The 23,212-nt window shown below is 44.8% G+C and overlaps 1 protein-coding gene across 1 annotated transcript in view; it reads right to left on the reverse strand.

Annotated features, from left to right (window-relative positions):
• Positions 1-4,147: 4,147 nt before the first annotated feature.
• The window catches only part of FAM83F (family with sequence similarity 83 member F), a 186,971-nt gene continuing 167,906 nt past the window's right edge, over positions 4,148-23,212 (reverse strand). The window contains exon 5 of the mRNA XM_040359580.1: positions 4,148-4,487. Coding sequence (XP_040215514.1) covers positions 4,423-4,487 — 65 coding nt within the window. The 3' untranslated portion in view covers positions 4,148-4,422. The remainder of the gene's footprint in view (positions 4,488-23,212) is intronic.

The following is a 23,212-nucleotide window of genomic DNA, read 5'->3' on the forward strand; positions in this document are numbered from 1 at the left end:
CTGAGCATGCACGGGTTTTGAACCGATGCTTTTGCGTACTAACCGTCGGTTTTGACCGATCGGTAAGGCGTCCATCGGTTACATTTTAAAGCAAGTTCTAAATTTTTCGACCGAAGGATAATGGACCTATGGGGCCCACACACGGTCGGTTTGGACCGATGAAACTGAACTTCAGTCCGTTTTCATCGGTTTGGTCCGATCGTATGTACAGGGCCTAACTGAAATCTAGTGGAACCAATTGCCTTCAGAAGTCACCTAATTAGTAAAAAGAGTTCACCTGTGTGTAATTTAATCTCAGTATAAATACAGCTGTTTTGTGAAGCAATCAGAGGTTTGTTAGAGAACCTGAATGAACAAACAGCATCATGAAGGCCAAGGAACATACCAGACAGGTCAGGGATAAAGTTGTGGAGAATTAGGTTAGGTTATAAAAAAAATATCCCCAACTTTGAACATCTCAGTGATTTCACGGAGCACTGTTCAATCCATCATCAGAAAAATGGAAAGAGTATGACACAACTGCAAACCTACCAAGACATGGACATTCACCCAAACTGACAGGCCGGGCAAGGACAGCATTAATCAGAGAAGCAGCCAAGAGGCCCATGGTAACTTTGGAGAAGCAGCAGAGATCCACAGCTCAGGTGGGAGAATCTGTCCACAGGACAACTATTAGTCATGCACTCCACAAATCTGGCCTTTATAGAAAAGTGGCAAGAAGAAAGCCATTGTTGAAAGAAAATCATAAGAAGTCCCGTTTGCAGTTTGCGAGAAGCCATGTGGGGGACACAGCACACATGTGGAAGAAGGTGCTCTGGTCAGATGAAACCAAAATTGAACTTTTTGGTCTTAAAGAAAAAACATCCTCACCGGGAAACATAGTGGCGATAGTATCATTTTGTGGGTAAGCTTTTCTTGAGCAGGGACAGGGAAGCTGATCAGAGTTGATGGGAAGATGGATAGAGCCAAATACAGGGCAATATTAGAAGAAAACCTGAGTCTGCAAAAGACTTGGGACTGGGATGGAGGTTCACCTTGCAGCAAAACAACGACCCTAAACATACAGCCAGAGCTACAATGGAATGGTTTCGATTGAAGCATATTCATGTGTTAGAATGGCCCAGTCAAAGCCCCAACCTAAATCCAATTGAGAATCTGTGGCAAGACTTGGAAATTGCTGCTCACAGAGGCTCTCCATCCAATCTAAAAGAGCTTGAGCTATTTTGCAAAGAAGAATGGGCAAACATTTCACTCTCTAGATGTGCAAATCTGGTACAGACATCCCCAAAAAGACTTTCAGCTGTTATTGCAGCGAAAGGTGGTTCTAAAAAGTATTGACTCAGGGGGGCTGATTACAAATGCACGTCACATTTACACATATTTGTAAAAAAATTGGATAACCATTTATCATTTTCCTTCCACTTCACAATTTATATGCCACTTTGTGTTTGTCTATCACATAAAATCCCAATAAAATACATTTACGTTTTTAGTTGTAACATGACAAAATATGAAAAATGTCAAGGGGTATGAATACTTTTTCAAAGCACTGTATCTGCAACCTGTTGTTTCTGAGTCGGTGGTTTGGCAGCTGGAGGCCTAATTAAGTTGGATGCAGGTAATTTCTTCTCTGCTGCTGACCGGGAACTAATCAACTGTGATTTAGCCTAGGTTCACATTGGAACGATTTGTCATGCGATTTGAGAGATCAAATCGGATGACAATTCGCAGCCTATTGGAGGCAATGGCACTGTTCCAAACGGTGCGACAACAATTTTGCGGCGACGCACCAATTTGCAAAAGTAGTTCCTGCACTACTTTTGCCGATTTCAGGTGCGACTTCAATAGATACACAGATGTCTATCAAATAGCAGCTGAAATCGCTCTGACCTTGCTACTTTGAAATCGCGCTACTTCAAGTGAAGTAGCACGATTTCAAAGTAGCATCAATGTGAACCAGGGCTAATGTGTTATTTGTATAGGAATAAATACTGCGCTGGTCAATTCAAACGTAAATGGTATGAGACCAGCCACGAAAGAATAAAAAACATGAAAAAATAACAAAATAAAAATAACTAATAAAAAACAAAAAAACAAGCTGCTGCAACTCATATGTTAGATGGACATAAATACAAATGGTTGTGAAAAGAGCTGCGCTGCAAAAATGTGAAACAATATCAACGTGACGTTCAAATATAAATAGGTGCTACATGCACAAAACACTGGTGAAATCTGAAAAAAACAATGAATAGTGCAAAGTCCATATGAGTGGAGAAATCGCAGAGAAAATCAAAAAGAAGGCAGAAAGTTCTCCAAATGGGTGAAAAGTATCCTGGCAGTATCCCGTGAATCTGTAAGACAGACGATAGTATCCTCCACCAGTATAACCTAGCTGCTTACCAGATGATTGAAATAATTAAGCATGTAGCCAAGTAAAACCACCGAGACAGTTTCCAGGATCTCCAGGGTACGTTTTTCACTTTCATAGATCAGACCACTCAATCTCCATAGTGTAACCCAAAAGAGAGAAGGCTGACATAGTGTTTTACCATAAAAAAGGTTTTTAATATTAAAAAGTATTGCACTTACAATTAAGCAATAAAAATCGTGCGTGTCGTGTGTTAGCCGGCCGGCTGTACTGTCCGCTCGTCCTTCCGGATAGACAGCGCAAATTGTGGTGACGTCAGCACGCCGCTCTTCCCTAGGATACTATCGTCTGTCTTACAGATTCACGGGATACTGCCAGGATACTTTTCACCCATTTGGAGAACTTTCTGCCTTCTTTTTGATTTTCTCTGCGATTTCTCCACTCATATGGACTTTGCACTATTCATTGTTTTTTTCAGATTTCACCAGTGTTTTGTGCATGTAGCACCTATTTATCCTAATGTGTTATTTATCTGTTATTTATACAGGTTGGTAATAAAGGGCTGTTATGGCCATTTAATTACAGCTTGTGGAAAGTAATACCCTAGTCAAGGACTGTTTAGGTTTACATGCTCATGATGTTCTAGCCAGGTACGTGTAAAAAATAACCTGTTTATTAAACTTAGTTAAATAACCTAGGCTAGTTAGTAAGCAACCTTGACTAGTAGACATGTGCACAACAAAAAAAATCGTATTTTTTTGTTTAGTTTCGTCTCGTTCCGTAGATTCGTAAAGATTCGTAATTTCGTAAGACTCAAGTTTTTTCCTATTCGGACCCGTTCGTATTTCGTAAGACGCAAGTTTTCCTATTCAGACCCGTTCGTATTTTTGTAACAGTTTTATTTTCGTTTATACTGAATGATTCGTAATTCTGTCTAATTTATTTTCGTTGACTCGTAATTTTGTTAGATAATAATTTTCGTTTAATGGATTCGTAATTTTGTACTTTCGTGAATACATAGCAACACGCGGCTAATCCATATTAGTATATACTTTCTCTTAAGCCCCGTACACACGGTCGGACTTTTTGCCAACAAACTTCAAAATGAGCGTTTTCCAAAAAATCCGACCGTGTGTACGCTCTATCGGACAAACTTTTTCGGTTTCAAAAGTCTGGCCAACTCCCTTCAGACAAAAATCCACGGAAAAGTTTGTTTGAAGTCCGATCGTGTGTATGAGGCTTTACACTGTACAATGTGACTCAGCACAAAAGAGATAAGCTGATTGGCTAAGATATTAAGTAAGATACATCACTCACTAACTACACTGCCCAGTGCAAATTCGAAAGAACGATTCAAGTACACAAATTTACGAACAGACAAAGAAACGGATTTACAAAACACACAAATGAAAATACGAACATACGAATTAAAATACGAACAGACAAAGGATTTAAAATACGAAATGCAAATCGTTCTTTACAGATGTCATTTTCGTTCTTTTGCTTTTTCGGTGTTTCATATTTTAGTAAGATTGTCCAATCATACGTTCGTATTTTCGCTTGTTCGTTATTTTGCTTATTCGTAATTCCGTAATTTTCGTATTTTGGTTCTTTCAGCTTTTCGGATGTTCGAATTGATCCGATTGTACGAATACTAACAAATTCGTACGAAAATCCATTTGTTACGAATGGGAACGCACATGTCTATTGACTAGGTAGGACAAGGTATTAGCGTATCTAAAGCCAAAGCATTTTTAAATTTTTCTGAGAAGATTGGGGAAGGGTTAGAACCTCTACGGAGATTTTATTTCCATCTGTGTTCTCTGTGGCTTAAACCATATTAATTTGTTATTAGCTTACAGATGGGCACATTCTGCTAGTTTTTGTCCCATACAATATGTAAGATTCTTATATGTAATAGCCTAATTCTTCTTGATCCCTGAGATTCTGTTGCCTGGTAACAAACAGTGGCACAATGTAAGTTAATTTCAAGTTTAGAACAAATATTGTACTGTCTCTAAAGTTCTGTACATTATTTTAGGAGCTTCCTTCTTTTAGGACACACCACACTTGTTTTTTTTGATCTTCTCACTCCCGGTTGAAACAGGACTGGTGATACCTGTTGGAGAAGAATGGAAAACAATTAAATAAAAGCTGATCATTGTAAGCACCCCTGCTAGTATTAAATGGTTTGTCTAATTTCTGTAATTGATACATTCTACTGGAGAGCTTGATCTTTAAAAAAATTACAGACTTACTGGCTGGATCACTTGATGAAAATACATTGTAAAAAAAAAAAAAAAAAAAAGCCTAAATAAGAAAATCAATGCAGCCATCACATCTAAGAAATGGAAAGATGCAATATAATAATTGTTTGCTTTTGTGTTAAATACCATTTTATTCACTGACTCAGAACTAGAACGAAATCTGGAGTTCTGACTTGATAATAACTTTTCTTATTTGCCTTTTCCACCTCAATGACCCTATTTCCTTCCAGGATGAAGTACTCAGGCCTGAGCAGTCAATCACTAGATTTAAACACTGGTGTTGATTTACTAAAACTAGAGAGTGCAAAATCTTGTGCAGCTGTGCATGGTAGCTAATCAGCTTCTAACTTAAGCTTGTTCAATTAAAAGAAAAGTATGGGAATACATCTACTATCACGTCTCTTGATGTCAGTTTTACCAAAAACCAAGATGGTGGCCTGCCTAGTGGACTGTATCGTAAGTCCACAGCAGGCAATACCATCTTACATGCCAGTAGCTCGCACCCACAACAGTCTATTCAGTCTATCCCTTATTACAGCCAATATTTGCGTATTAGGGAAAACTGTTCTAGTGATCAGTCTTTTCACAAAGAGGCAGCCAACCTCAGAGACAGACTATTGAGGAGGGGCTACTCGCCTACTTGCCTCAAAAAGGCCTTTAGGCGAACAGCCAATCAAACAAGACATGACCTTTTAAAATGAACAAAATGCAGCGCTAATGAAATGATAGTGCACACACCAATATACAAAGTAAGGGGGATATGTGTCCAGTAAGTAATGTAGATATGTGCCAACAAATAGTACAAGTAAATATATATATAAATAATAATTACAAAAATATATATAAATGGCATCAAAAAATAAATCGCATCACACTGAGGCCCCATACACACGGGAGGATTTATCCGCAGATACGGTCCAGCGGACCGTTTCCGCAGATAAATCCTCTCGAGGATTTCAGCAGATTTTAATGCGATGGAGTGTACTCACCATCGCATTGAAATCCGCGCCGAAATCCTCTGGCGATGACGTGTCGCGCCGTCCCCGCGATTATGACGCGGCGACGGGCGCGACGCTGTCATATAAGGAATTCCACGCATGCGTCAAATCATTACGACGCGTGCGGGGAATCCCTTTGGACGGATGGATCCGGTGAGTCTGTACAGACCAGCGGATCCATCCGTGGGATCCGATTCCAGCGGATAGATATTCTGTGCATGTCGACAAATATCTATCTGCTAGAATTCGGAAATATCCGCGGATAAATATCCGCCGGAGTGTACACACCATAGAATCTATCCGCTGAAACCCATTCGATGGGATTTATCTGCGGATAGATTCTATGGTGTGTATGGGGCCTAAGGTGCATAAGTGCATAAACATGCATAATAAATAATAGTGGTAAACAGTCCAATCCTTAAAAATGGCACACAAGTCCATATAAAAGTATTCTAAGGTACTTCATTGTTAATGAAAAATTCCACAGTGCTTTAGTGCATGTAATCAGTAGCAGCAATCCAAGGGTGATGTATAATACAGTTCATACAACAACACACGACCCAGTGAGTGATCCAAAAGACATGCCAAGGTGTAGTCACACAGGTGTTCCCCTATGGTAATGGACGCTCATCTTAGAATGTGCGACCTTGCAACTAAGCTTGGTCTGAGCACGTTTAGGAACCACACCTGGGTTCTAATGGATAATCCTGGGTTCCTTGGCAGGCAGCTCAAGATCATAAAATATATGAGAAAAAAACCTGGATGGTGCAAGTAACGTTTTAACAATATTTATTTAAATAAAAAGAAAGATCCCTTGCCGGGGTACTCACATACTGCAGGTGCGACAGTGCACCACTCTAACAGGCTGTTATAGGATGTACAGATCGGGATATGGTAAATAGTCCTCACAGAGACTCTCCTGCCGTCATGTCCCCTCCCCTACGCGTGACGACACAGGGGGTGTCGTAGCTTCTTCAGGGGGAAATTTGATTGGACGTAAGTATGTCTATCTAATATATGTGCCGGCGGCCATTTTGCCGACTACCGCAGACACTCTAGTGCTGGGTAATGGTCCACAATAAGTGTACTGCATAGGGAAAAACTATTTGGATACAAATGCAGACAAACAACTATTGCATCTATATTATCTTACTACGTTATGCCAAGACCCTACGGAGTCCTTGTTGACCCATAAAGGCTGCTGCAATTTCGGTAAGGAATTTAAACAGGACGGTAGTAGAGGAATATCACACCATAGCCCTAGATGCAAGTATGTACATAACTATGCAACCTGCTACATCATACCTCACACAATCCAATGAATAAATAACGCCTGAAATATATAAACAAGTATATAACAAAAAAATTGAAAAACATATAATATGCAGATAAATAAATTAAATTGGCATATTCTAGGGTATTCCTATTGCTACGTTCAGATAACCTATATACAAATATAGGGCCAGATTCATGTAGACTTACCACAGGCGTATCAGTAGATACGCCGTTGTAAGTCCGAATCCCCGCCGTCGTATATTTAAGCATATTCTCAAACTGAGATACGCTTAAATATTGCTAAGATACGACCGGCGTAAGTCTCCTACGCCGTCGTATCTTAACTGCATATTTACGCTGGCCGCTAGGGGCGTGTACGCTGATTTACGCCTAGGATATGTAAATCAGCTAGATAGGCCTATTCACGAACGTACGCCCGGCCCTTGCAGTAAAGATACACCGTTTACGTAAGGCGTTTTCAGGCGTAAAGATAAACCACCAAAAAGATGGCGCAGCCAATGTTAAGTATGGACGTCGGAACCGTGTCTAATTTTTCACGTTATACGTCGTTTGCGTAAGTCGTCCGTGAATGGGGCTGGGCGTAATTTACGTTCACGTCAAAACCAATGAGTGTTTGCGGCGTAATTTGGAGCATGCGCACTGGGATACGTCCACGGACGGCGCATGCGCCGTTCGTTAGAAACGTCAAATACGTGGGGTCAAGATTATTTAGCATAGAACACGCCCCCAACCAGCCTAGTTTGAATTAGGTGGGCTTACGCCGGCCCAGTTACACTACGCCGCCGTAAGTTAGAGCGCAACTTCTTTGTGAATACAGGACCTGCTGCTCTAACTTACGGCGGCGTAGTGTATCTGATATACGCTACGCCCGCCGAAATCTATCTGAATCTAGCCCATAATAGATAATGTTAAAAAAGTATAAAATAAAAATAATATAGAAATATAGATATTCTGGGGCAGATTCCAGGTAGATCGGCGCATTCTTCCGTCCGGCGTAGCGTATCTATGATACGCTACGCCGCCGTAACTTACATTTTTTTTGGTATTCGGAAAGAATTTCCGCCGTAAGTTACGGCGGCGTAGCGTAACTTAGGCGGCGTAAGGGCACGCAATTCAAATGTATGTGATAGGGGCGTGTTTTATGTAAAAAAGTCTTGACCCGATGTAAATTACGTTTTTTTTCAACTGCCCTTGCGCTGTCCGTGGAGTATCCCAGTGCGCATGCTCGAAATTAAACCGGAACAAGCCAATGCTTACGACGGTGACGTCATTCTACGCAAAGCCCTATTCGCGAACGACTTACGCAAACAACGTAACATTTTAAAAATTCTACGCGGGAACGACGGCCATACTTAACATAGGATACGCCTCATATAGCAGGGGTAACTATACGCCGGAAAAATCCGAACTCAAACGACGTAAAAAAATGCGCCGGCCGGACGTACGTTCGTGGAACGCCGTATCTAGCTAATTTGCATACTCAACGCGGAATTCGACGTATCTTGTTTTGTGGATACAAAACAAAGAAACGACGTGGGAACTTTGTTGAAGACTATCGGGATCATTGATTTAATGCTTATAAAAACTATTTAATATCAAAATCAAGAATACTAGTCTAAATAGTTTTTTTAAATATTTAAAAATAGAACTAATTATAAAACCAACATATCAAATACAACTGGGGTATTAAATACCAGAGAATAATCATATACTAATGTATACCAATAAGATAGGGGTGAAGTTATTAAAAAAATAATGTATCAAGGCTGGAGATATTTACTATAAATGACCACTGCCAGGTGAAAAGGGAAAATGAAAGCAGACTAATAATTGCTCAGAAAACATCTCAAGTCAAAATCTTTGTTTAATCCACCTGGCCACAAAGATCAAAACTGGTGTATCCACCATGATTCTCGTTTACATATTTAAGTGTTCTTGCATAGCAAGACCACTTACTGTTATCTCACCTATATATATTATTATTATAGCCAAATTTACCACCCTAACTCCTCCCACAGCTTTTACACTACATAGACAAGTAATATACCGAAACGTGCAGATTGTTCCCGCTGGTGTGCTATTAATCTGTGGAATGTTTTGCCTAATGGTTTATGAAATATTGTTGTTTTTGCGCCGAAATTGGTCCCATAGGAATAAATGGCAAGACTAGAGTGGGAGCTGACAAAAGCTGAAAAATCAGGACAGGACAGAAATTCCCTTATTTTCAAGCCCACCTACACAAATCTTATATCAAAACGTTCATCTATCCCTGCTGCCACTACACATGTCCACTGCTAAGCCATAGTCCTAATAGTTTTCACAATATGACCATTTGTTTGCAACTCACGCCATTCATTGACATTCATTGAAACTACACTCTAGCCATCTAAAATTTGAAGGGCAATATCTAAACTGGGACTGGGCCTTCAATTTTAATATTTCAGAGACATACTATGCATCAAAATGTAAGATTTATAGTTTTTAAAATACGACCGTTTGAAGAATGAAAAGTATTCAGGAGAAGAAAAATACTCTGACCTGTGCTTAGAGCCTGCATAAACAGGCCATGAGCGTTGCCAGGAAACATTGGTTTCCTGGCAACGCTGAGGGGAATTATAGCTCCTCCCACACAGCTCTGATTGGAATTATAGCTCCTCCCACACAACGCTGAGGGGAATTGTAGCTCCTCCTACACAGCTCGGAGGGTAGTTATAGTTCCTTCCACACAGCTCTAAGAATTATAGCTCCTCCCACAAAGCTCTGAGGGGAATTATAGCTCAATGTTTAAAAAGTAGAGTGGGAGCTGACAAACCCATGATCAGCCAAAACATTATGACCACCCCATAATCAGCCAAAACATTATGACCACCCCATGATCAGATTGGGGTTAAAAAATGCTTTTACTTCTTTGACATTGCTCGGAACCCACGCACAACTATAACCTCGTCCACACCCAAAGAAACCTTTCATATCCCAAAACATTTTGGGTTTGGCTGTGGGTGGTTCCACCACATTGTGTACCAGCCTATCTCTTAAAGGGGTGGTTGACCCTAAAAACTACTTTTTCTTATTCCACTGCCCCCGCACATTACAATACGATTAAGGCTCTTATTATTTTTTTCATGCTGTACATACCTTAGTACAGCATATTCACCCGTGCATCCGGGTTGCGAGTCCCGCGGGAGTGGGCGTTCCTCACATGCTGGTCAATGACGTTTTGCCCAAAAACGAGCTCCCCCCTGTCGCGTAAGCCGCGTCACGGTTGGCGAAAGGAGCCGAACGGCGAGTCGGCGCTATACTGCGCATGCGCATCGCCGTTCGGCTCTTTTCGCCAATCGTGACGCGGCTTACGCGACGGGGGGACACATGTTAGGAACGCCCACTACCGCGGGACTCGCAACCCGGATGCACGGGTGAATATGCTGTACTAAGGTATGTACAGCATGAAAAAATAATAAGAGCCTTAATCGTATTGTAATGTGGGGGGGCAGTGGAATAAGAAAAAATAGGATTTTTTGTACTCACCGTAAAATCCTTTTCTTTGTCGTCCATGGACGGACACAGCCTCTTCATTCATGACAAAGTGGGTTATGTTCCCTGTTTACAGGAGAGGACTAGGCAGAACATGTTAGATACATATACATGTCATTTTAAAAACAGAGCTGAACAGCCCCGCCCAGGGGGCGGTCCCTCCGGACATAACCCTCCTCCCAGCAGCATGCAGCCTCAGTTCGTAACAAGCAGTACAAACCCAAAAAAAGGAGGTGTGGGTGCTGTGTCCGTCCATGGACGACAAAGAAAAGGATTTTACGGTGAGTACAAAAAATCCTATTTTCTCTTGTCGTCCATGGACGGACACAGCCTCTTCATTCATGACAAAGTGGGACGTCCCCAAGCAGTGTCAAAAAAATGAGGGGTGGGAACAGTATCAGTCAATAAAAACACACACAACTTCACCCCAAACAGGCAGAGCTCCTCAACGGAGGAGATGCAACTTTAAACAGCCTCCTGTAAAATCTTGCGGCCGAAGGAAGCATCTGAAGATGCACTCACATCAACCTTGTAAAATTTTGAGAAAGTGTGAACGGACGACCAAGTCGCCGCCTTACACACCTGTGAGACAGACGCCTGATGTCGGAAAGCCCAGGAAGCACCAATTGCCCTGGTGGAATGTGCCGTGACCGGAAACGGGGGCGCCCGCCCCCTAAGAGCATAAGCCTGTATGACAATCTGTCTGATCCGCCGAGAAATGGTGGCAGACGAGACCGCCAGGCCCCTTTGTGGACCAGATACCGACACAAAAAGTGAGTCCGACCTCCGAAACGGAGCCGTAGCTGACAGGTACACCCGCAGGGCGCGTACCACATCCAAGGAATGAAGTGCAACCTCCCTAGGATGCACCGGCTTAGGGCACAAGGACGGAAGTACAATGTCCTCGTTAAGGTGAAAAGATGAAATCACCTTCGGAAGAAAGGAAGGTCGCGGACGTAACACCGCCTTGTCCCTATGGAGAACTAAGTATGGTGACTTGCAGGACAAGGCCGCCAGCTCAGAAACCCTTCTGACAGATGTAATCGCCACCAAGAAGGCCACCTTCTGAGAAAGCGTCAAGAGAGGGATCTCTCTGATGTCCTCGAAGGGAGATTTCTGAAGAACCGAGAGCACCAGATTCAAATCCCATGGGGGGAAGAGGTGGTCTCAAAGGGGGAAGAATATGACGAACCCCCTGCACAAAAGTACCCACCAGCGAATGGGCCGCCAAAGGCCGCTTAAAGAACACAGCCAGGGCTGAAATCTGACCCTTAATGGTGCTTAAGGCGAGCTTTTGATCCACGCCACGCTGTAAAAACAGCAGGATTCTGGATACCAAATACGTCCGTGGACGCCAACCCATCTCCTCGCACATAGAGATGTAGGCCTTCCAAGTGCGATGGTAAATCTTCCTAGAGGAAGACTTCCTAGCCCGCAGCATAGTTGGAATGACCGAGTCGGAAAGACCTCGGTCCCTTAAAACCTGGCTTTCAATAGCCATGCCGTTAAAGCCAGCGACTGTAAAGCAGGATGGAGTATAGGACCTTGGGACAGTAGGTCCTCCCGCACTGGCAGCCGCCAGGGCGTATCCGCCACTAGGCGCACGAGATCGGCGTACCACGGACGCCGGGGCCAATCCGGGGCGATTAGGATCATCGGGATCCCCTCGGCCTCCACTCTGCGGAGCAGTCGAGGCAGCAACTTCAGTGGGGGAAATGCATAGATCAATCGATACTGACCCCATGGAGCTACCAACGCGTCTGCCCAGGGATCCCTGGACCTGGCCACGAACCTCGACACCTTGCGGTTGAGACGAGAGGCCAGGAGATCCACATCCGGATATCCCCATCTCCTGCAAAGTTGAAACACCTCCTGATGCAACGACCATTCTCCCTGGTCCAACATCTGGCGACTCAGGTAGTCTGCCTGTCAGTTCTCCACGCCTGGGATGTAGACCGCCGACAGAGCCGGCACGCTTCTTTCTGCCCAGCTTAGGATGTGAGCGACCTCGGACGCTGCAGTCGAGCTTCGGGTTCCCCCCTGATGGTTGATATAAGCCACCGCCGTAGCGTTGTCCGACTGAATCCTGATCGGGCGGCCCTGTAACCTCCTTGACCACGAGGAGAGGCATAGCCTGATTGCCCAAAGTTCCAAGACATTGATCGGTAGATGGGACTCTGCTAGGGTCCAACGACCCTGGGCCGACTGGACCCCCCAGACGCCCCCCCAGCCCGAGAGGCTGGCATCCGTCGTAACCACCGTCCACTGGAGGGGGAGAAAAGACTTCCCTGCTCGAAGAGCCGGGGACCTCAACCACCAATTCAGAGAAGTCCTGACCAGATTGCTGACCTGAATCTGACGATCCAGAGACGATGGGGATCTGTTCCACTTGGACAGGATCTCCCTCTGTAGTACTCGGGTATGGAACTGGGCGTACGGTACCGCCTCGAACGAGGCTACCATGAGGCCCAGAACCCGCATACAAAACCGAAGAGACGACCACTTTCGGGATGTCAAAACTCTCACAGCAGACTGGAGCGTCTGCAATTTTTCCAGGGGTAGAAAAACCCTCGCCATTGAGGAGTCCAGAATCAGTCCCAGGTATTCCAAGCGCTGAGTCGGAACCAGGACCGATTTCTGAATGTTCAAGACCCACCCGAACTCTTGGAGGGTCTGGCTGGTTATAGACACGTCCTCCCTTAATTCCGAGGCAGAAGCTGCTCTCAGAAGGAGGTCGTCTAAGTAGCCCACGATGGCAATGCCTCGCTGTCTCAGCAAAGCTAGGATCGGCGCGAGCACCTTGGTGAAAACTCTTGGCGCTGACGCCAGGCCAAAAGGGAGGGCCACAAACTGATAGTGATCCTCCCCGATAGCAAAACGCAGAAACCTTTGGTGACTTGCGCAGATTGGGACATGCAAGTATGCGTCCTTGATGTCCAAGGACGCCAGAAAGTCCCCCGAGTGGAGCGCAGCTACCACCGAGCGAATCGATTCCATGCGGAACTTTCTGACCTTCACAAAGACGTTCAAAGCCTTGAGGTCCAGGATCGGACGGAACCCGTCCTTCTTCGGGACCACAAACAGATTCGAGTAAAAACCCTGAAACCTCTCGTCCTGCGGAACAGGTAAAATTACTCCGCAACCTAGCAGGTCCCTTACTGCCCCTAACAGGGCAGCCCGACGAGCTGGTAGGAGAGGGAGACTTGAGGGAAAGAATCTGTTTGGGGATAGGAAAGAAACTCTATTTTGTACCCCGAAGAGACCACCTCGCAGACCCATCGGTCGGAGAGCAGAGAGGTCCACCGAGCTGTGAACCTGCGAAGCCGTCCCCCCACCCATGAGTCGGGCGGGGGCAGGCCTTCATGCAGTTTTGCAGGCTTGGGTGCCGGCTTGTTTGGCTTACGCACCCAGGGACGTTTCTGTCCCCCAGCTGGGCCCCTGTCGGGCTGGGAGGGTTTACCCGCGGGCCCTGACTGACGAAAAAAGCGCTTCTGTGCGGGAAAAGAAGGACCCGGCTTGCGGCGGGGTTCCTTCCCCTTGGAGGACTGAGGGAGGAAAGTGCTTTTCCCTCCTGTGACATCTTTGATAATGTCGTCCAGAGAAGACCCAAAAAGCCTCTCACCCTTGAAGGGCAAATCCGCCAGGGCCTTCTTATTGGCCTGGTCCGCAGACCAGCATTTTAGCCAAAGGAGGCGGCGTAAAACCACCGCCGAGACAGAGGCCCTGGATACCAAGGGTGCTGCATCTAGTGAAGCGTCACAAACATAGACAAGGCCCTGGACCAGTTGGTCAGCCAGTCTAATTACCTCGGATGGGAGCTGGTGCTCCTCCGCAGCCTGGCGCAAAATCTTTGCCCACTCAGTAAGTGTCTGAGACACCAGGGCAGTGGCCACAATAGGCCGCAAGGCAGACCCCAGCATGGTAAACATGGAGCGGGTCAGTGCTTCAGATCTTCTATCAGTCTGATCCTTAAAAGCAGGAACTCCCTCTACAGGGAGAGTGGTCACTTTGTTTAACCGGGCGACCGGAGGGTCCACCACCGGAGGAGAAGCCCACTTCTTTAAGACGTTCTCCTCAAAGGGGTATCGAACTGCCAGGCGGTGAGGGACTACAAAAGCCTTCTGCGGCTTTTCCCATTCCGCATCAATGAATTTATCAAAGAAGGGCACATAAGGAAAAACCTTAACAGAGCGGTCTAATTTGTGAGAACCAAAAGAGACCGAGCCCTCAGCGGATACCTCAGCTGTACTATCTAGCTTAAGGGAGTCCCTTACAGCATTGATAAGCTCCCTGACAAGTGCCTTATCATGCCCAGACCCAGTTACAGTGTCTTCCTCAGGAAGGTCCTGGTCCACGTCTTCAGATACAACAGAACCAGGCACCTGCGCAGCCAGGTCCTGGTCTGAGTCTGAACATTCCCCTGGGGATAGCGGAGGGAGGGGGCGCTTTTTACCCCCTTTACTGCCACATGCCGCTTCCACCCTGGCCACAAATGTCTCCAGGACTGCCGACAAGGAGTCTATAGTGAGTGCAGAAGCAGAGGTACCAGCTGCCTCTGCCATGCTGGGGGGAAGTAGGACTAGATACTGACTCCTTTAAACCTGAGGAAAAAAGCTCCCAGGGCCCAGTTCAGAATGAACACAAAAGCCACCCACCACTCCTGCTGCGCTGACCGGGGGGGGGAGGTGTACAGGGGACTCACCACCGGAGAAGAACTGCTCCGCGCCGCTGCCCGTGTCCCGCACACAGCGTGTGTGATGTGTGGAGAAGTCGTGAGGTAGTGGAATGCTGTGAGGAGAACGGCGTTGCGCGCCGTGAAAACCACCGCTAGAGGCCGATAGACTCAAGCAAGATGGCCGCCGAGCGTCCACGTGGAGCCTGGTGCGGGTACAGCAAAATGGCCGCCAATGGGATTTTCAATGCTAATTGAAAACCCACTAAAAAATGGCTCCAGCGCCGCCAGAACGCGGCAAACACAGCATTTAAAAAGGGGAGAAAGCCAGGAAAGGCTGCACAGCCCCCAAACCTTAAAAAAAGTGACACTCCAAAGTAAAAAAAGAAAAGAAAAAAGAGACACATAGGCCAGGCGCACAGTACACTCCACCAGGTGTCCCCACCCCCGCCCCATCCCGACACACAGCAGAGGGAAAAAAGGGGGAGCAGGGAAGGGAGGATACCCAAACCCCAGGAATGCCCAGCCGTACCACCCCACCTCAGAGGAAGGGACTGTACTTACCCATCCTTGCGACGACTCACTGGTGCATTCCAGACAGGCATACAACCGCAATGGAGGTAGCCGTCAGCCCGGTCCACTGTGAGTGAGACAACACTACAGCTCAGTCATGTGCGGACCTCGGAGCAAAGCTCACTGGCCACCCCAGGAGTCATGGGGCATGTCGTGGCAGACCCAGCCTCTTTGCAAGGGTGTGCCCACGCTCGCTGGCCGAACTGAGAAGACTACAAGGATCTATAATATCCAGCCTGTCTCTCAGCCGACGGTTGTATAAAAATAAAAATAAAACAAAATCCTTCTTCGGGCGTTGGGCCCAAAGGGAGCCATACGTCCTTCTCCTTTGCTAGGCAGAACGAAACTGAGGCTGCATGCTGCTGGGAGAAGGGTTATGTCCGGAGGGACCGCCCCCCCTGGGCGGGGCTGTTCAGCTCTGTATTTAAAATGACATGCATATGTATCTAACATGTTCTGCCTAGTCCTCTCCTGTAAACAGGGAACATAACCCACTTTGTCATGAATGAAGAGGCTGTGTCCGTCCATGGACGACAAGAGAAAGTAGTTTTTAGGGTGAACCACCCCTTTAAGTTAGGTTTCCCTGGTAAGCATACCTTTAGGTGCACATCCTGCTTTAAAACATTCCAATATTTCCGAAATAATATTTTCTACTTCTTTGTTTTGCATATTGAAATCCAGAACAATACATGTCCCCATGTCGTTACTGGTTTCATCAGTAATGGTATTATCCTTTAATAAATCCTCCCTAGCCATTTTACGAATCTTATCCTTCTCGGTATCCAGGAAAGTATCACTATACCCTTTATCTTTAAACATCCCAGTTAGCAGCTCTGATTGAAACTCAAAATCAGTGTCCTGAGTGCAATTTTTGCGTATTCTCATATACTGTCCTCTGAGTATGTTATTAATCCATGGTCTATGACGGCAGCTCATAGTGGGGATGTAAGAATTACGGTCTGTCGCTTTGAAATATGTCTTGGTTTCTATGCCCCGCGCAGTATTGCAGATCAAAATCTAGAAAGTGTACCTTTTCTTTACTTGCACTCCACGTAAGGGTAATGTTTTGGTCATTCTCATTCATAGACTGGAGTTGGTCTTCCAAGGATTCTACATCACCATTCCATATGATCAGTAGGTCATCTTTGAACCGTCTATATAGCATAATCCTTGGGTCCTTGTTGAACAAGACCCCCTTGGATTCCCACATGGCTATGTACAGGTTGGCTACACTGGGGGCAAACTTTGCCCCCATTGCGACACCATTGATTTGTAGATAAAAAGTGTTTTCATACCAAAAGAAGTTATGCTCCAAACAAAATTCATTTTAGGATAAATTTGCGTTGGGTCTTCTTAATCTCACTATTATTATTTAAAGCCCATTTTACTGCCCTCATAGCCCCTTGGTGATCAATATTCGTGTAAAGTGATGCCACATCTCCAGTGGCCATCATCATATTGCCGTTACTGCCACATTCTTTCAATAATTGTAATATGTTGGGTGTCTTTTAAAAAGGCATGCGTACTTCTCACTATAGGTTGGAGGTGGATGTCAATATATTCTCCCAAGCGGAGGAATTGAGGCCCCCAAACGCCACTGGAGAGGCTCAAACTACATTAGGGAAATAAGTAAACTAGAATCATGGTGGATACACCAGTTGGGATCTTTGTGGCCAGGGGGGATTAAACAAAGATTTTGACTTGAGATGTTTTCTGAGAAATGATTAGTCTGCATTCGTTTTCCCTTTTCACCTGGCAGTGGTCATTTATAGTATATATCTCCACCCTTGATACATTTTTTTTTAATAACTATTCACCCCCATCTTATTGGCGTACATTAGTATATGATTATTCCCTGGTATTCAGTACCTCAGTTGTATTTGATATGTTGGTTTTATAATGAGTTCTATTTTTAAATACAGTATTTAATTTTTTTTTAGACTAGTATTCATGATTTTGATATTAAATAGTTTTTATAAGCATTAAATCAATGATCCTGATAGTCTTTAACAATATATCTATATTATTTTTATTTCATACATTTTAAACATTATCTATCATATTTGTATATAGGTTATATGCACGTATCGGCTTTGATAGCAATAAGAATACCATAGAATATTTAATTTATTCATCTGCATATTATATGTTTTTTAATTTTTTGTTATATATTTGTTTATATATTTCAGCCGTTATTTATTCATTGGATTGTGCGAGGTATGATGTAGCAGGATGCATAGTTATGTACATGCTTGCATCTAGGGCTATGGTGTGATATTCCTCTACTGCCGTCCTGTTTAAATTCCTTACCGAAATTGCGGCAGCCTTTATGGGTCAACTAGGACTCCATAGGGCCTTGGCATAACGTAGTAAGATAATATAGATGCAATAGCTGTTTGTCTGCATTTGTATCCAAATAGTTTTTCCCTATGCAGTACACTCATTGTGGACCATTACCCAGCACAAGAGTGTCCGCAGTAGTCGGCAAAATGGCCGCCGGCACATATATTAGATAGATAGACATACTTACCGTCCAATCAAATTTCCCCCTGAAGAAGATACGACACCACCTGTATCGTCACGCGTAGGGGAGGGGACAGGACGGCAGGAGAGTCTGTGTGAGGCTGTGAGGACTGTTTACCATATCCCGATCTGTACATCCTATAACAGCCTGTTATAGAGTGGTGCACTGTCGCACCTGCAGTATGTGAGTACCCCGGCAAGGGATCTCTCTTTTTATTTAAATAAATATTGTTAAAACGTTACTTGCACCATCCGGGTTTTTTTCTTATATATTTTATGATCTGGAGCTGCCTGCCAAGGAACCAGGAACCCAGGATTATCCATTAGAACCCAGGTGTGGTTCATAAGCATGCACCGACCAAGCTTAGTTGTAAGGTCGCACGCTCTAAGGTGAGCGTCCATTACCATAGGGGAACACCTGTGTGACTACACCTTGGCATGACTTTTGGATCACTCGCTGGGCCGTGTGTTGTATGAACTGTATTATACATCACCCTTGGATTGCTGCTACTGATTACATGCACTAAAGCACTGTGGAATTTTTCATTCATTTGTTATCCACACTGAAGCACCTTAGAATACTTTTATATGGACTTGTCTGCCATTTTTAAGGATTGAAATGTTTACCACTATTATGTATTCTGCATGTTTATGCACCTTATTGTGATGTGATTTTTTTATTTTATTTTAATCATGCAATTTTTTTTATGCTATTTATATATTTGTTTTAATAATTTTATATATATATATATATATATATATATATATATATATATATATATATATATTTGTACTATTTGTTTGCACATATCTACATCACTTACAGGACACATATCCCCCTTACTTTGTATAGTGGTATGTGCACTATAATTTCATTAGCGCTGCATTTTGTTCATTTTATTTAGTCTTTGGCACGATTTATGAGACGTGTTTCACGCTAGCAGCTTTATTTCTATACCTTAGCTGATAGGAGTGGTGGCTCGCAGGATTGTTGCATTTTTAAGACATGACCTTTTGTTTGATTAAAAAATCCCAAACCACCTGTATTGTTACCAGACATAATATACAGAGACCAATCAAAAACATATTGGCATTTATTGCAGATAGATCCCACATACTGGCATCTCCAGCCATTACCTATTGTAGAGCCAGATCTCTTAAAAAATAAGCTGGTTCACAGCAAATTTGTAGCGGCATTTAGGAGTGACCCCCCAGTGGTTGCCAACATTCCCATGCATGGGACAAGACAGCCGGGGTAGTATACCTTCTTACCTGACAATGCAGGAGCTTCTAGGTGGGAAAAACTAAGTTGGAATTCCACAAAAGGGCATACCGGCACAATGCCAGTATGAAAACCACAAATGCGATTTAGGGACATCCAATGATTAAAGATTCCCCCGGATACAATTCCTGATCTTGGATCGGATTCATCTGAGTTCCAGGGGGGTGATTGGAACAAGCTGTTGCTTCAACGCGAGGTGCGCTGGATTGCGGAGCTTGGGGCGACCTCCCCCCCTGGACTCAATGATCAACTTAGTTTCCGACAATTCCCAGAGGGCTTTTCCTAAGGGTAATGTGAAAAATAGGACCACATGGTCCACTGATTGTTTGTTTGCACAAACAATATGAGTGTCAGGATCACCTGGTGCTCCTGTTCCTCATTCCAGCACACGAGTGTTGGCTGTTGTTTTTTCCCTGTCTGTGTTTTTACCTGCAAAGTGACAGATCTGATCAGTCACCTGATATAAGCAAACCAAACACTCTATCCCTTGCTTGTGATTGAGACAGTTACCTGCATTGTTTCTGATCAAGCCTCTCGTGACCCGGATGAAATATTGGACTATTCCCTGAACTTAGCCTGCCTTTCACCTAGACTGTCATTGGATCAGTGGCGGTGCGTCTATAGAGGGCGCTGGAGCGCCGCCCCCCCCTGGCTCTCGCACCGCCACTAAAATAACATAGGTTCATGCATTGCATGAATCTATGTTATTGTTGCCAGCCGCTGGTCTATTCAGATGGCCGGACCTTGAGCGCCGGCCACCTGAATAACGGCAGCTGGTTGGCTGTGCGGAAGTGCCTATCAGAGCCAGCGACTCTGATAGGCTTTCCGAGTACAGCCCTCAGCCTTCCAGATGCTTATCTAAGGAACGTACTGGGGGTGCGGTTCTTGGATAAGACTGACAGGTGTCTCAGCCAACTCAGGTTCACCGGTTCTGGTTATCGGTAACCTGGTTGGCTGAAGCGTCATTGAGGGCGGAAGAAGACATCGAGGGACGTGGAAGGACTAGGAGGATGGCTGACTTCCAGAAAGGTAAGTGCCGGGCGGGGAGGGGCATTTTACAGGGCACAGCGGCGACAATGGGCACAGTGGTGACAATGGGTACAGTGGTGACAATTGGCACAGTGGGGACAATGGGCACAGTGGTGGTAATTAGAGGGCACAGTGACATCAATGGGCACAGTGGCGACAATTAAAGGGCACAGTGGTGACAATTGGCACAGTGGCGACAATTGATGGGCACAGTTCCTCTGAGAAGAGTAAACGGTTCCCTTCTTCCCAAAGAAATAAGCCCCAGAATAAGAGGCCTTTTTACGGCTTTCAAAACGAGGTTAATTTTTTAAACCTACAGGCAACAGGCAAAGAAGAAGTGGTCTTTTAACAAAGACAAGAAAAAAGGGGGGGGGCTCTCTTTGCTCTTTCAGCCCCTTCCAAAAATCCCCAGTGACGAATATGTACTCAGAGTTATGAGATGACATTCATGTAACTATGTTTGCATCTTTATTATGTACATAGATAGGGGTAGGGGGAAGGTTGTCCCATTTCATCAGAGAATGGGCAGCGATTTTCAACAATTCTTTTTATTCTCCCTCTTCCGCCCCCACCCCCCCCAGAGATTTTGTCTTACCCATCTGCCGAGAGACCATGTTAAATCTAATTTCTGTGTGGTAAACAGAAGGAGTTATTTTCCTGTTCCGGAAATTCAAAAATTCCAGGGATTTCATTCTCTGGTCTTTCTGGTCAAGAAAGCATCCGGTGGCTTTCGTATGGTCATCAATTTAAGCATCCTGAGCAAATTCATAGTCTACAGACGTTTTCAGATGTCACCGAAGTCACCTCAGATTTGCAGTGCTCATGGAAAACGGGCCAAGTCATTGGCAGTTCTATGCCCTTCTATTTTGTCTCTCGGGAGCATCCAGAATTTTTACAAAAATCATGGCCGAAGTCATGGCCTTTTTTCGAAGTCATGGCCTTTTTTCGGATAGAGTGTATCGATCGTCCCATATCTAGAAGATTTTTTGATCTTTGCTCGAGACAAGGAGTCCCTTGTTCAGGATCTACAGTTGGTTTTTACGGACCTTTCAGAAGTTGGGGTGGAAAATCAACCAGCGAAAGTCTTGCCTGGTGCCCTCCCAGAGCATACTTTTCCTGGGTGATCTAATAGACTCTGTTGTCCAAAAGATTTTTCTTCCCGAAGAGAAGTTTTTAAAGATTCTTCTCTCTGTGCAGGCCTTCAAGTTTCTCCCACAGACCCCCCTTCGGGGTATCATGCAGTTATTAGGGTTGATGACTGCGGCATCCCAGGGGTGCCTTGGGCCCAATTACACTCCAGACCCCTTCAGACGTTTCTTTTACTCCATTGGGATGGCAGGAAAAATTCTCTAGGTCAGCTAATACAGCTGCCAAGAGAGGATTTTCTCAATCTCTCCTGGTGGGAGCAGCGGGAACATCTGCAGGGAGGGAAGAACTGGGCACAACATGCTCTGGTAAAAATTACCACAGATTCCAGTCTGTCGGGCTGGGGTGCTCTCTCACAGGACTGGCAGGCCCAGGGAGCCTGGTTGCCAGAGGAGGCAGACCACTCTTCAAATTTCAGGGAACTACTAGCTGTGGGGAAAGCTCTTATGTCTCTGGAAGAGAGAGTCTATTCAAAAGACAATGCCACAACTGGCGTACCTAAACAAGCAAGGGTGCACTCATTTAAAGTCGCTTCTAACGTTATCACAGCAGATTCTGCCCTGGGCAGAGATCAATGTCACTTTAGTCAGGGCAGTCTACATCAGGGGTTCAGAGAATGTGCTGGTGGACTATTTGAGTAGGGTGAGCATCAGTTCCAGCAGCAGGGAACTACATCAAGGCACGTTCCAGTAGGTTGTGCTAAGATGGGGTCTCCCCACAGTGGATCTTTTTGCCTCCAGTCTCAACAGAAAACTGACGTTGTTCTTCTCACTGGAGAGAGAGACGAGTCCTTGGGGACGGATGCTCTCTACTTCCCGTGGGATGTCGCTCTGGCCTACGCCTTCCCTCCTTTTTCACTCTTACCTTAGTAGTTCGGAAAATTATTCAGGACCGGGCAGAAGTTTTTTCTGATTGTCCCCTGGTGGCCCAGGAGGAGTTGGCTTTCCTCTCTGAGGGCCCTCTCTGTAGATCCTCCCTGGCCCCTACCAGATTTGAAGGATCTTCTCCATCAGGATCTGGTGTTGCATCCAAACCCTCAGACCTTCCATTTGACGGCCTGGAGGCTAAGCGGTGCATCCTGCAGTTGAGGGGGTGTTCAGAGAGGGTTATTAAAACTATCCTGGACAGCCGTAAGTTAGTCACAAGAAGAATCTATGGGAAAGTTTGGAAAACTTTTATTTCCTGGCAAAAGAAAACCGGTTTCGATTATTTTTCGACTCCCTGTATATTGGATTTTTTGCAAAGGGGAGTTGAAAAATTACTCTCTGTCAGCACCATAATGCCGCGTACAGACGGTCGTTTTTTGTGATGAAATAAAACGACGTTTTAAATCATGAAATAAAACAACGTTTTTGAAACTTAATTTTCAAAAACGACGTTGCCTACACACCATAGTTTTTTCAAAATGCTCTAGCAAAGCGCGGTTAAGTTCAGCACTCTTTTCCATTGAAGCTAGCTTTTGCCCACACACTATCATTTTAATTGACACAACATTTTTTTGAAAAACGACACAAAAAATTCAAGCAT

This window comes from Rana temporaria, chromosome 7 (assembly GCF_905171775.1).
Source record: "Rana temporaria chromosome 7, aRanTem1.1, whole genome shotgun sequence".
Taxonomy (NCBI): Eukaryota; Metazoa; Chordata; class Amphibia; order Anura; family Ranidae; genus Rana; species Rana temporaria.